Here is a 15,436-nt window from a genome sequence, read left to right as displayed (position 1 = left end):
GGGGAGTAGTTACAGATATCCCTGTTGCTGTTTTCACATTTAGGAACATTTTACCTCAAACGACATCCATGTCATATACTAGTAACGCTGTGTAGTTGCCAAAATATTTGACTGCTATGGGAACTCTTCTTGTTTATACCAAGCTGATTTATAATTTTGCCTACACATGTTTTTGTAATGAGAGATTAAAATAGTTGCAATATTGCTCTCCTCTCTCCGTGTTACACCCACCAAGGTTTGTGTCTCCAGGAAGCTGATATCCTGGTGCCTGCATTATCAAGTAAGAACTGTATTTTGGATACCATAATTTCTCCAGATGCAAATAGTCTTAAAGGTTATTTCTAAATTTCTTATCAGGCAAGGTGTTGTCAAGATTAAAACTGACAATAACTAGACCCTGAGATCTCTAATCTCGTTTAGCCTAGACAAGGGAGATTACACTGTATTGCATCAGTTGCTTGAGAGACTGTGGGTAACTTCTACACATCTTTGCTGATTCCCTCTGGCCCTATTAAATAATGTTGATACTCTGAGTAGGGAGAGTTGCTGACTCAGATTTGGGAAGGATGACAAAAATATTTCTTACTTCCCTCCCTTTGGTGTGTAGACCCATAGCACAGCTCATGGGCCTGCATAGCATTTTTAGGAAGAAGGATGAAGAGTCTGCTCTATCGCTTCCAATTTCTGAGCCAAGAGTGAAAGAAGATGCATTACACTGACTTCAGTTTGGAAGAAAGCCAAGTTCTGGCTCTGTCCTGCAGCAGACTTAGTGTCCTAGAAACAGATTTGATGCACAATAGGACAGACCTCAGATGACTGAGGTGGGAAGAGCCGTCTGAAGAAATAGCCACAGTGATATGAACTTTCCCATTCTCAGCACTTAACTGGCATGCCCAGCTTTTAATTGCTGACATTTGAAATCTCTATTTCTACCTTTTTCTTCACCAAGTAACAGCAGCAGCAAATCCCTTTTCCTTTCACCTTTATCAGGGTCTTCAAAAGATTATAAACTGTTGAATATGGTAGAGAGGTCAAACTAACTAGATCACCACAAAAGTAATCACCATGACGTGACATACATAGCACTGCATGATAAAGGTACTACGGGAAGTTCAACTGGCAAAGAATAGGGACATCAGTTTATTGAACAACAATTACAGCAATTTTAACATCTGCCCAAAGTAACATTTGGCTTCCAAATGTATATTTAGGATGACATGCTTCAATCCATGTGATGGCATATTGTTGTAAAGCCTATCTCAGAGGTCATATTTCACATGGGATGTCACAGCAACTCAGAACAAAGAAAGGACTGGAAAGAGCAACTTCCTGATTTAACTATGTAAAGTCTAGAAGTTTTAATGACAGATCTTGAAAAATCTTGTTTGGTCTATCGGAGCTCTTGCTCTCAGAAATTCAGACTAGGAGTAACACATATTCTTAGCCTTGTCCAGAGGCAGTAGATCTAGAGCTTTATTCTTCCCCCAATAATGCACAAAGAAATGTCCCATCTCCCAAGACAGGAATGCATTTTGCATTCAAGAACAAAACCAACATCAGACAAATAATACGGACATAGACTGCAGAATTTCAGCACAGTAGATAAACCTAAAACAAACACTTACTTTAACATCAGGTCTGGATGGGTAACTAAAATGGACGTTTCTGAATTCAATTTCTCCTATGAGTCTGTCTGGTTTGTAGCCTTCCTTAGAACTGCTGTCTATGAGCCGTTTCTGGAAAGAGGTTTTTGAAATATACTGCTGTTTATTACACTTTTGGAACTGTTATTTCTGCTTGATACATCATTCCTTCACTTTCTCAGCTGCTGGTTTACACTGCAGTACACCATGGCAGAGCTTGTTTTTACTTGCAGGATGCTGAATGCAGGGGAACATGTGACTGTGAATTCTACTATGACAGATGTATTACATTTTCAAATGCAACAAAATCCACAGCAGAAAACCTGTAATTGCAGAACTTGACTATACTATCTTGCTGCTAAAACACGGCCCTCAGTAATCTCTATAGGAGGACTTTACACTCACATCAAGAAGAATGATATAGCCACTTCTCCAAGAGCTTTCTAGTCCTACTTGTTGAAAGTATTTTATATATACAGATATCCCATTGCTGTATAACACAGCAAGACCAGCATAACAACAATGTGGAAACCTTTTCTCATAGCAACATCAGCACTGCAGCTTTATATTATTGTAGCTTTCAATGGCATTATTAATCCCTTCCTCACCAGCTCCCCCCCAAAAAAGAAACCAAAAAACCAACAGCTCAGCTGAAATTGTGCATACAACTTCATGACTTACTATTTTCCCTCTGGAGCTGCAACTCTAATATTAGAGAAAGACCTCATCCATAAATCTCAGATACACATCTGATTTCCCAACCTTCATTGTAACAAATAAAGAAGCAGTTTTCTTGATATGAATTGAAATATTATGGGTTTCAGTGGTAGGCATCTGTAGTTTGAATATATATATATAGTTATGAATGTTTTGTTACGTCTCTTGAGGACCAAAAAAAGAGGGGGGTGTAATTAAGTGTGGTTGAAAGGTTTCTTTTCCACTGACTTAGATAATTACCTTATTGATAATCCGATACACTTCATAGGCAGCTCCACGTGCATTAGCCACCTTCTCCAGGTTGGGAGCTGCCTGGCCCAGGGTCAAGGCTCCGATGAACACAGAGAAGAACACCTGTGGGAGACAAAGAGAACCATCACAGTTAACAGTGATTACAGAGCCACCAGTGCCCAGCTGTTAAATGCTCAAGTCTTTCTAGTGCACCCTTTCCAGGAAAAATAAATACAAAAGTGAAAGGTGCATTTCAGTCACTCCTGTCCACTCCTCATTTTCCTGGGGTGAATGGTAACTACTGACACATGCTTTTGTAGCATGAATGACTTTTCTTTTTGATGTTTTTGCATTTTCTATCATGTAGGAATAGAACAAATATCTTTCTGCATTGCTTTCCAGATGTTCCCAAAGTTAAGAGGCTTACAAAATTTATTCCAGATTTTCTTAACTGAAATCCCACCTAAGGGACCAACACACAATTAACTTCACGTGCTGTGAGGAACCATACTGAGGAGAACTCAGACGTCACTTCAGTGTATAAGTTAAATATATAGCCAAACTTTTGATGGCAAGATAGCTAAATATTCTTTAACCGTTACAACTTGGACATATTGTTAAGTTATGGTAAAGACCTTCAAGTAAACAACAAATATGCACAAAGACATTATGGCTAAATGAGATTTTAAAGACTTCTCAGTACACATTCAGCATGCCAGTGGAACCCATTTAATCCTAGTGTCTAGCTAGATTTTTGTTGGCAGTCCAGATTACTTGTCTTTGCTCCCTAATCACCAGCTCTAGTTTGTTCATCCCACCCTACAAAAAAAGGGGTTTGTTCACCCCCCTACAAGGTTCCAAGACAAGTGAGAAAAGTACGGATTCTTTCACGTCTACATTGATTAGAGTGGGAATTCAAGGTGTCCTGTTCAAACTTGTTATATTAGAAGCTAGGCAAGATGAATGCCTTCCTTTCAGTTCTTTTATACCAAGCGAGTCTCTAACAGCTAATTTAGCAAGCACTTTGCAGAAAAATAGAGATAATTATATACACCACTGACATAACTATTTTCTTGAAGCTACAGAGCATTTTTCAAAGCTGCATTGCTGCACTTACAATTAACACACGGCCAATGTCATAACTTTCATCCTCAGTAGTGAGCTTAGTTCCATACCAAAATGCAAGCGCATATGATCCAAAGATGAGAAACTGTGAAACACCTAGAGATGTGTTGGTAGTAATGGATTTTTTCAGTCCAACACTTTTAGCCACCTCTAAGTTAGCATCATATCTGAAAGTGGATAAGGACACCATTAATTTGATTGGTACTACATTCTGATTGATATTTCCCACTGCCCTTTTTTCAATTAAATGGATTTCTGCCATAAAAGCAATTAAAGTCTCACAAAAAGAATACAGACTTCTTTTTTTTGACAGAAGACTAACAGGGATAGAATTCCCTTGAATAAATCTGCTCTGGCATACACTGACAACATTATCATACCATTACAGAAGACATTTAGAAAACAATTGAATAGCATGGTATTGTTATTCTGGAAGACACAGTATCATTCTTGAGCCATTTGTTTGCATTAGTCCTAAAAGAAAACCTTGGAAAAGTTTTATCAACATTACCTATCAAAGGTAAGGTTTAGTCTTCTACGTTCAAAAAAGGCAAAACAAAAAGCAAGCCCAGGCACTACAGATTAAGACAGGTAAATTAATAGAAGCCAGAGCTCCCTCTGGCATTTGAGTTGTTCTCATACTGGTCATTCTGGGAAGCCAGGAATCTTTCCCTTAGGTTAGTTTACTGGTTAATATGGCAATATAGCAAACAAATGGACATTGAAGACTAGTATGAAGACTGGCAAGTTCAGCTGGAGAATTATTTCCTTTAAGGACAGTTCGCATTCATTCATCTATAGTTTCCAGGTAATAGCTTTCACTTACTCAAGCTCATTATGGAAAATATAGCCTAGGGATAGTGTGTCTTTCTACTTGTCACTGACATGCTCAGCAGCTTGCACTTTTTTCCTAATACATGTTTTCTATGAAAAACATCCCCATAGAAGGAAGAAATGAAATTGAGTCAGCCGGGAAGGAATCTTAAAACAGTATGTATTAATTTTGCTCATAGGCTACCAATGCTGTATTGTTACTCAAATATATTTAAAAATTTTGGCTTGGTTGTGCTCTTAAAACCAAGCCCTATCTTCAAGTCAGCAGCATCACAGTTCCTCCAGGGAAATGAGAACTGGATTTAAGGAGTGTAACAAGTACATGTGATCACTAAACTACAGAGAAAGAGCCAAACCAATGCCAGAAACATAAGACTGAAGGTCCCTTGCAAGTGGAAACATTTGCAGCCAGTGGAGGCACTGCACAGTGAAAGGTTTTCCTAACTATGAGGCCATCATTCAAGAGCTGTGTACAAGCTGTGATCCACAGCTTGCAAAATACCCTTGTCAGCCCCCGGTAGGAGTTTGTCTGTCCCTAGTAGATGATGTTCCTAGGAGAGCCGCCAGTTCCAAGGGTTTTCACATTAAGTGGAGGTGGAGCTGTAGAAGCAGCTGATGGGTCAACCATGGGCGAAAGGCCTTGCTGGCATGGAGTTACCTGGGTATCGGTTATATTGATTCTAGATCTCATAAGAAAAACCTAAGCAGAAACAGTAGTTTGAAGCAGCTCCTGTCATTGGATTTTCAGACACTGGCATTTGCAGGGACCAAGAAGATCAGAAGGAGAGGGACAACTTATCTAGGACATCTTAGGGCTTTTCTGCCTTTACTACATAAGCAGAGTGAGTCTTAATATTGTTGCAACTTAAGGACAAATCCCCGTGAGCAGAACATAGTGACATAAGACAGTCAGAGCTCGGCCCTTGGAAGCAGATGAATGAAGGAGCTGGCTGTAGGACACGGAGCTAGAGCTAACATCGCCTTAGAAATTTCACAGAACCAGGGCAAACACAACAGTTAAAAAGCTAGAAGAGATTCATGGATCATACGGATCAGGTCTTCTGGTTTGCCTTTCCCAATTACATGGTGCTGGTGATGCCCTGTACTTGTGTATTGTTTATGCTTGTTATCTGATACATATGTGAATAAATTTGTGGTCAGTCATACACACCTCACCCTTTTACGTATGACTAGGGACAACACTGGATTAGACCAACTGCGAGTGTTATTTGCAAATTGTTAAAATAATAAAAGCCAGTAATGTGATTTTGCCGAAGGCTGTTATCCAGTGAAGCTTAAACATAAGCTCATTAATCAGAGATCAGAACAGCGGTGCACATGTTCTAAAAGTTAAGCGATTAATCACATGCTTCGCTGCATTTGACTACTAGGTAAAGATAACCTTCCTACCACTTTCATTTTAAATTCAACCCCAGATCTCTATCAGAGGAGAAATTTGAGTCTATGATGCAGTAATAACACAAAGTAGCTTGTATGCACTGACTAGGTCTATTCACACATTTTTATTTCAGGTAAGCTGTCCACTTACAGAAGCCCAAAATGACACTAAAGAGACTCTTATGCCCCTGCCTCCCTCCCCCACCTCCCCGAACCAAACCCACAGCCGAACTCCTTTTCCATATTTAAAATAGAATTTCAAAAACTTACTTTGCCAATGCCTTCTGCTGTCCATTGAAAGCCACAACAGTCCTGATTGCTGTCAAAATTTCTTCTGCCACAGCTCCTGCTTTGGCATAAGCAGACAGCTCTTTAGCAGTAAGGGATGCCAGTAACTGGAAAGTTGAAAAACAGATGTTACTGCAGCCTGCTGAAAGGATATGCACACTGTACTGGTGAATAAGAATGATCACTGTTCAAGGCACCAGCTGAGGTTTTAGGAAGGAGACGGTCAACTCTTCTCTGTGCCCTGAATTTCCCCAAAATCCAGCTCCTTCTCTGATTGTATCCTCGTTACAGTGAAAGACTACCATGAGCATCAGATGAGCTTCATAACTGATCACTTTGCTTCCAGACTGAGGACAGCCTCTGAACTACAATATGATGTGTGTGGGGGTCAGGAAGGTGTGCTGCTGCTGCTCTGCAGGGTGTCTGAGGTGTTCAGAAACTCAGAGCACCAGCAGACATTGAAGATAGTCACATTGCAGCTTCTAATGTTCTTCTTCCTAGCTTATTTGAAATGCTGCTAGTAGGAAAAACCCCCTAGTATTATATTTAAGTATACGTAACACTCGGGAGTACAAGTGGTACCCATTAAAGTGGCTACAACAGTTCACAAAGGGAAAATGTTTTCCTATCTGAAAGGGAAACCTCTTCAGATATTTCACTAATCTATACCACTCCAGTCTGTAGCAGTTATATTTATGTCCTAGGGTCTACTCTGTACACAGCATGAAGCTTGGTAAATTATTTGCAAGAGATGTCGCGTTGTATATGTGCAGATGGAAAGGGCTTGAAAGGTATTTGTGTTAAGAGTGAGGGTCACAAGCGTGTGCCTGGGCTTCCCCAGTGCTCTACATGAAGAAATTACTATGCAAGGAAGATGCTGTGATGCAGATTACCCTCCTGCCACAAGCCACAAGGACAGAGTACATGGACAGAAGGAATATGATTTACAAGTACATGCTTGGGAACTCAGAGAAAAGCTACAGGAGGAGCGGAAATCACAAAATAAGCATAGGGCCAACAGTCCCAACTTAGAAACCACATTAGGTTTCTCCCACTCTCTCCCTCTTTCCTGTGCATAAGAAATGTAATGTTATGTTTTGTAATGTTTTTCTGGTTTTCTTTGTTTTTTAATCCACACACACTTACAGATGACCAAACTGCTGCTGATGCAGCAAGCAGAGGGCTAACAGACAAAATCACCAGTGTCAGCTTCCACCCGTAGATGAATCCTATAATAATCCCTGCCACAAATGTGGCAAAAAACTGTACAAATATACAGATCTTGTCTCCAATGCCTTCATGGATGGTGTTGATGTCACTTTAAATAATAATAACAAAAACAAAAAAAAAAAAAAGAAAGATTTATTAGCTTTGAATGCGTTTCATTCTAACTTCCTCCCCCTCTGCTTCATGCTGTGTGGCCTACTGTCAGAAGCTTTGCCATTTCCTAACTGGCACAGTGAAATATCTAACCACAGCTACTGAACAGTACCATTAGTCTTTTGTGTGGCCAAAACACAGCAGAAACCACCTATTTTTTAGGACTCATTTTCTGTATTTTCCATCATTCTCTGCTGTTTCTATGCCCTGTCACTAGGTCACAAATGACCTAGTTTCCTTAATCAGCATCCAAATGGAGACATACAAGTAAACAGCCAAACAGCCTCCTCATATCCCACGACCATCTCCAAATGATTGTTTCCGCTCAGCTCTCTGATGCATTTTATGTTCTTAATTTTGGCTACAGGCTGAGATCAAGGGTTATCTCCATTCTATCAAAACAACCATTATTTGGAAGAATCTCTGGCTTTCATACAGATTTTCTTCCCCATTTTATCTTCCCAGAATATATAGGTATTAAAGCTGAGAGTGGTTTCACTTAAGCTTCTCTTACACCTTTCAGGACACAGCTCTGTCAAAAGCTACCATAAAACCCAGGAGAAAGAAAAAATTGAAAATAATCTGTGTTCATGCATACAGTCCCATTGCATCTTGGAGCACACAGTCCTCATCCCTACATCTAAATCAATGGAAAAGCTCAAATACTTTAACTGACTGGACAGAGTCCAGCTTGAGATCTGGCTGCACGTAAATGCAAGCTCATTTCCATTAAATAAAGTGTCAGAGCTTTCAGTGTTTGTAAACTAGCTGGAGACAGCAGAGCTGTTTATACAGACTGTCTGCCACATAATTCATGGACATTAGAAAGCCAATGCCAAGCATTTCGCAGCAAAACCCCTTCCAATGCATGTATCGCAGAAACTGCACAAATGAAGCTGCAAAGGATAATGAATTTCTCCCTCAGAGCAATAGTATTTCACACTTCAGGTTTTTCGTTTGGTTTTTTTTTTGTTTTTTTTTTTAACTCTCTGTAGGCTATACCATAGAAGACAAAGAGCAGTTTTCTTTAAAATGTCACACTTCAAGAGGTAAAAAATGAACAGAATCCTTACTCTGTCAATCTGGTGTTCAGTGTTCCTATCTGGGCAGAATCAAACCAAGCCATCTCCTGATGAAGCACTGCAAAGAAGAACTTCTGCCGTATTCTTGCTGTCTGCCTCGTGGCAGCAATCAAAAATGTCCATACTTGGATGGTGCTCAGGACCAACACAGCAAAGCCAATTGCCACATAGTAGTAAGCATATCTATGATAAGGGAACAAAAAGTCTGTGTGTTGTGAGAGAAGTTAGACACACAAAGCAACAACTAGTCTTTGTTTACCCCACCAATGTAAATACTGAAGCCTGTGATACATTATCGAGAAGCCTTTTTGAGAAGGCAATACTCTGTAAACAGAACAACTACAAAGACTCTTACTTTGTCATTTCACCTTCTATATCTATGCCTGGAATTGATGGACAGCTGGAACCATTTACTGAAGAATCTGTGGGAGAAATAAAAAAATAGTAATATTTGTGAAAGTATAATGTACAAAATAAATCCGGGTAATCTAGGGTCATCAGATTTGGAACATTTTGTATTTTACAAGTGGGGTTTTGCAAAATACAAAATTATTTGGCAAATACATGTATTTTTAAGGAACGTCCAGTCATTAGAGCCTGAAAACTGATGATACAAAAGGTGTTCATGCTTCTTACTATCTTGCCAAAGTTGAAGCTCATTCATAAAAAACACATCCAAATCATTTCTCCTGCCCTGGTCTAGCCATTAAAGATTGATTAAAATGTTTGTGTCATTTCCAGTAGGATGAATTTTGCTCATTATATACTTTTTTAGATGTGTACCAGTGCATAGTTTGGGGAGGGAAGGGGGGTGGTGTGTATCTTAGCCCTTGTAGCGAAACATAACTGGTATACAGAGAAGTCTAATTTTAACTTTTTACCTTCTGACACGTTTGACTGCACTCCGCTTTGCACAAAGCTGTTTGTCATATCTCCATAGACAATGACCATAAGTGGCATTCCAGTACCATTTGCAATGGCTGCGATCAAACCAACTACCATCAAAAGGACATCCACGTGATCAGCATAGCGAAACTATGGGAGCAAGAAAAAAAAACCCCAAAAGGTGAAGTTATGCCTGACAGTTCAGTATTTGTTACAGTACAGCAGACTTACAGAACACGCTTTGTTTCTATCTACATATTCTAAGTAGCAACAACGCTCCAACTGAAGGTAAACTCAGAACATAAGAATTTTATAGTAAGTCCCATACAACTTTAAATTAGTACTCATTACGGCTACTTAGGGAATACTGGCAGGACACATGGTTCTTCCCCAGCTTGGCAGGAAAAAACCTAATGTATATGTCCTACATGTTTCTAAGCGATAATCTTCTCTGCACAATATATTTCATTTTATGTTCCCTTTAGTTACATATTTACTAAGATAATGCCTTTGAAATGTAAACAAGAGTGAGTTATTGACCAGCACCTGGGTTATATCTACTAGCAGAAAATGCAGCAGAGATAGTATCTTAAGGCTTGTCTACCCTTGAACATTCGTTTGGCTTAAAGAAGGATATGAATTTAAATACCATAGCTATTCCTGGATGTGATTAATCTGAAATCAGAACATTTTATTCCTGACTGTCCTAACCCTCTTCCAAAGTGTAAGTGGACATATGAATAAGCCAGAGTAGAATAAAACTTCTCTTGTTCCAGAATAAGCAAGCCCACGTGTAAGTTATTTGGGAACAGCTGTTGTACAGCAAACTGACACAAAACCATACCACTAGTTCTCTCAGAAAGCAGATCCCTCAGGTGTCAAACACAGGATACATCCTTTATAGAGGCAAGGCAAGGGCCTGTGCAATATATATGTCCTAGGTCAGCCTCAGCAGGGGTGAGCTTCACCTTCCAACACCACTAAGGTTGAACTGCTGTCAGTGCTACCAATACAGTGAGGGGGGAAATCTGACCTAACTGGCCACATTTTAGAGAGGTCTAGCATCAATAAGTCTCAGGCATTTTCTCCAAATTTTGATTGCCTATTAACTGCAATTCATAAACAGTTCACAATGACAAGTAACAAAAAGAAAACATAAAGCACACCATCAAATTGGACACTAACCAATTCAAATATGCCAACCACCTGTTTCTCTGGCTTCTCCTTTTCCTTCCTAGAAGAAAATACAAAAGACTAATGAAGATGTGTTTTTTCTAGCAAAGCCATATTAAACTCTTTCCCTGCCTCCTCCACCCTACCCTCATACAGGGCACCTTACCCAGTATATCAGTGGCCAATGTGTTAAGTTCAAAGAACACATACTTTTAAGAGTACCTACTTTTTGTTCTTGGGCTCTAACTGGTCACTTGGTTCAAGATTTTCATCATGTTGGAAGTAAGAATTGTTGTATCTCTTGCTTGAAGATTCTGTGAAATAAAAAGCAGAGATTTGGTTTGGTTTTGTATTTTTTTTTTTTTTTTTTTTTTTTTTTACACTTAATAAAACATCTTTTGTTCCAGTTTCTTGCAGCTTTCCCTGCTGATTCTTTTGTATTTAAATCTTAAGGATTAGTTTTTCTCATGTTCTTGGAAGAGCCTTATGCATTTTTTCTTGAAACTTCCTTTCACTTCAATTAATCTCCTCTGCTCAAGAAAAGAGTTCCCAGCTCCATTTATGAGACTGAAACAAACTTCATTTTTATAATTAATATATTTATACAAAAAAAGCTATCTAAAAGCAAGAATTAATTCATCCTGCAAACACCTACACAACTGAATGCAAACGAGGAGAAGCACTACTGAAATAAGTGGACTTGCTTATAGAGGTTATAACTGCTGTAGGTAACACACAACAGATAGGAGTTAACAGAAGAATCCTGTCTTCTCCTGTAATAGCAATCTTCATTATTTCTTTGTATTGCAGTAGTCACCACATATCCTACTTCCTTTGTGCTAGGGGCTTTAGCAATCTGCACAAAAAAGGAATCCTACCCCAGAAAACTTATGATTCTAAATGTATAAAATGAGATGTAATAAATGGATAAACTGATCAACAACAACAGCAGGGAGCCAGCTGTGAATCACATGGGGAGAAAAAGGGCTCCACACACCAGTCACACCCAATTTACATTTACCTTAACTTTACACAATGACTCACCATGAATAGAATTTTCTGCATACTGTTTTTCACATCAGGCTTGTTTAGAGACTTGTTTAAAGACTTCTTTAGGCAACCACTTGAAGGTAATAATGTGCTTTCACCTTACTGAGATTATTGTAGGAGCATTTTCATGCCCAGGCTAAGACCCAGCTGAATAGAAATGGATATGAACGTTGTTGAACTTGGTGGAATAATTCATACGTTAATGTTTTCTAGGCGTTGGCTTTAGTTAACTCATTGTGTTATTTGCTATGAAATCATTATGGAAATCAGGAAAGACTTATAATGCACCTTTAGATTTGGAGCTGTGGAATGTATGCCTTGAACACACACATGGCTTTCATGCCTGTGGCTTACCGGCATCAGAGAGGTCCTTTTCTGTGGAATTTACAACATACTTCTTCATCGTTCTTCTTTGTCTTACACTTACGAGATGAAGTCACTTTAATCAAAACCTATATCAAAAAAGCAAGAAAACATTTAGAAATAGTAAGTATTTAAAGAGTTCACATTAAAACGTTTCTGGGGTTTTCTATGACTCATTACATCCTGATCTCAACATGGTCCTACTTGAATATGAATCAGAAAAAAAAACCAAACCCAAAACGTAACAGTGCGACAAAGAACTACTTTTTACGAGATGTTAAGAACAGTGCAAACTATCACAACGGAACTGAACTCAGTAGCCTTTTTCACCAGTTTTAGTAGTCTTTTATGCTAAATCATTCATATACAAATTATTGTGGATGATCTATTACAGAACAGTGAATTTCTTTCACTAGCTTAGATTTGATTAGAACTTACTGAAGAGCTGCAACACAATCATGGATATAATCCTAAAGACTAAGGTTACATAGGATGATAGAACAGTTTGGGTTGGAAGGGACCTTAAAGACCATATATTCCCAACCTCTTGTCATGTCCACATTATGCCATGCACCAACTAAGCAAGATTTAGAGGTGGTAGATGACTGGTGCTCAGAGTTTCCCTGGGCTTTTCTTCTTAATGTATTTATTGCATATACAGGTTAAAAAAAAAAAGGGAGAGGGGGAAGGAAACCCAAAAACCTACACATGAATTTGATGAAGGCTCAAATAATAATGATGATAACAAAACACATAATCAATAAAACATATTTTAAAACATTTTTCAGGGCAGATTCCCTATGTTACTCCAGCTTACCTTAACAACCCACACCCGCTGGTGACCGCGGCCCCTCTCGCTGTCCCCCCCGTCCTACGGCGGCTCCAGCCGCCGGCCAGGCCCGGCGCGGCCCGTTCCCTGCGCGGCGGCCCCAGCGCCCTGACGCGGCCTTTATAGCGGCAGCGCCGCCTTCCCGCCCGCCCGCGGCTCGGGTTTCAGGTGAAGGTCGGTGCAGCAGCCGGGCAGGAGGCGCGAAGGGAAGGGCCTCTTGCCTGCAGGAGACCCGTTACTGAAGTGCCGCTTTCCGCCTCTGTTCTCACCCCACCAAAGCCAGAAGAATGTCAGTTTGGAAAACTGTTTATAAGCAGAGCCGAGGGGGTGTTTGAACATGAAGTGCCTGTCCAGTGAAAAAATCCGGGCTTGTGAAAGCTATCTGTAAGGTCCCACCAAATCTGGGTAATTGCTTCACTGCATTTGGTGGTTTTCAACTAGGAGTAAAGACACACTAGTGAATTTGAACTAAGAAATGTAATGAAAGAAGCGTTTTAACTGCCCACTTCTAAACGACACGAAGATCAAAGCTAGCTAAATTCATTACTGGTTTTAGGGAAGCTAAGCATCACATTTTGCTCATTTACTCCCCACCTCTTCCCCACAGTGTGCGTGGGGCTTTGTTTCAGGAAAAGTTAAGGCTGTTTCTTGTTTTGGCTTAGCTCAGAGGGTTGGGGTTTTTCTTCCTCTGAAGAAATCAGGTAAACAGATTTTCTGTGCAACTCTAAAAATGACAGAGTTCTGCAGCTTCCCCCCCCCGCACATATTGGAATCTGTATCATTTACTTCCAGTAATGCTTTTAGTATTTACAAAAAAATAAACTCCAGCTATTTTCCCATCCACTCAAATGCCATTATCCCAAAGCCAAGTGCTGGATAATTAACTGCAGTTACTCAGCTGCCGTTATTCTCAAGTAACAAGTTCAGGGCTCATTTCAAGTTAGGCTTCCTTTTCTGCTTGCCCCACAGGATCCAGATTATGTTTTGCATGTTCGTTATGATGTCCTGAAAGAACCTCAGAAGAACAGGCGTTGTCAGGCATCACTCGTGCTTGCTGGGACTTTGTATGTTCAGCTAGGTTCAAACTCCTGCATGTCAGACCTGTTAGTTTTTTAGTACTTTCTTATCTCAATAGCATTACTCAGGGTTTATATTACTGACTCAGTGTTAAGGTTACGTAATGCACATCCATGTCTGTGTTCTCTGTTCCAGAAAGTTAATGAAAAGCTTTGGCTTCTGCTGCCATGAAAAATCTGAATTTACAGATTTTTAGAAGGGACAGAATAGCAAGCTGGAGTACCTCACTGTCCCAGCCCCAAGGTTCACAGCTGCATGCAGTATTTCCTTCTCCAAAGACAACTGGAGCAAGAAGAACTCAACATGTCTCAGTTTTTTTAAAACAGGTGATTAACTGTTGTTTTCAGAAGAAACTATCATCACATTTAAAATTTAAATGTAAGGACATCCCACCTCAAAAGCAAATGCCTAGATTTGATGGTTGATGTGGGGCTGACAGCACATAAATATCAAAGTAGAAGATTGGATGTAGTGTGAAACAAAAAAACCCCCCTCTCTTTCACCAGTTTTCAGATCTGCTGAATACCCACACACCTTGCTTGGGATCACTGGCAGCCTAAGGAGTGTTTGGTACCTCTGAAACACAGAAGCTTTGAAAAGTGCAAGTGTCATTATCATACACACACAGGAGCAACAAAATGGCAATTACAGTTCAGATCAATTGCTCTACACACTGCCTGCCTGGTTAGAAAAAGCCTCAGAGTTCTCCTGCACAGAAAAGTCAGTCCAAAAAGGGTGTGCGAGATGAGCAGGACAAACAACTGATAGTGCAGAAAAGAGAAGCATGGGGTGTCGAGAAAGAAGTTGTTTCCTTCTCTCTTCTCCCCACACTCATTTCTTCCTTTAGGAGTGATGTTATACTCTATAACAGGTTAATGAGCATCTCCAAAGGGGGTAAAAGGAAACCCAAACTATAATCAAATAGATTAAAAAGGAAAATGAACAAAAGGAGGAGTAAGAAACAGTCTTCTGGAAAAAGATTGCTCATCTAACCTACTGAGAAACATAGACTTGTAATCTAATTGAAGCTAACTACTCTGTGCTTAAATGAAAATTAGCACAGTCTGACATTTTTGCGAAAGTAAAAGTTCTGGTCTAAAATACACATGTGCCAAGCAGAGAAGACTCTCCTCAATAAAAGAAGGCAGAGAAGCAACACATGAAATGGCAGTTTACAATAATGCCCTTGTAATCCGTGGCGTGGAGAGAGACATTATGATAAAATGTAACGTGATTTAGAAGAGAAATAGTTTCTTTTATCCAAAAATATTTGTACAGATTTGGAAAATTCTTGAGGCATCTGAAAAGTATTGTAATTCCAAACAGACAATATACACCCATGCCTCCATGTGTTTAGTCCA

General features: G+C 39.6%; 1 protein-coding gene across 2 annotated transcripts in view; it reads right to left on the bottom strand.

Annotated features, from left to right (window-relative positions):
* Window positions 1-13,103, bottom strand: part of ABCB5 (ATP binding cassette subfamily B member 5) — a 34,690-nt gene extending 21,587 nt beyond the window's left edge. The window contains exons 1-12 of one of the 2 annotated variants that reach the window (XM_030494705.1): window positions 12,987-13,103; window positions 12,161-12,258; window positions 10,983-11,070; window positions 10,769-10,817; window positions 9,580-9,733; window positions 9,054-9,120; window positions 8,690-8,881; window positions 7,383-7,554; window positions 6,219-6,343; window positions 3,709-3,883; window positions 2,601-2,714; window positions 1,626-1,736 (exon numbers count right to left, since the gene is read on the bottom strand). In XM_030494705.1, the coding sequence (XP_030350565.1) occupies window positions 1,626-1,736; window positions 2,601-2,714; window positions 3,709-3,883; window positions 6,219-6,343; window positions 7,383-7,554; window positions 8,690-8,881; window positions 9,054-9,120; window positions 9,580-9,733; window positions 10,769-10,817; window positions 10,983-11,070; window positions 12,161-12,209 (1,296 nt within the window). In that variant the 5' untranslated portion in view covers window positions 12,210-12,258; window positions 12,987-13,103. The remainder of the gene's footprint in view (window positions 1-1,625; window positions 1,737-2,600; window positions 2,715-3,708; window positions 3,884-6,218; window positions 6,344-7,382; window positions 7,555-8,689; window positions 8,882-9,053; window positions 9,121-9,579; window positions 9,734-10,768; window positions 10,818-10,982; window positions 11,071-12,160; window positions 12,259-12,986) is intronic. The other variant, XM_030494714.1, reaches the window with a different exon arrangement.
* Window positions 13,104-15,436: the final 2,333 nt, after the last annotated feature.

Source organism: Strigops habroptila, chromosome 1 (assembly GCF_004027225.2).
Source record: "Strigops habroptila isolate Jane chromosome 1, bStrHab1.2.pri, whole genome shotgun sequence".
NCBI lineage: Eukaryota > Metazoa > Chordata > Aves > Psittaciformes > Psittacidae > Strigops > Strigops habroptila.
This window is presented reverse-complemented; position numbering and strand designations above follow the sequence as displayed.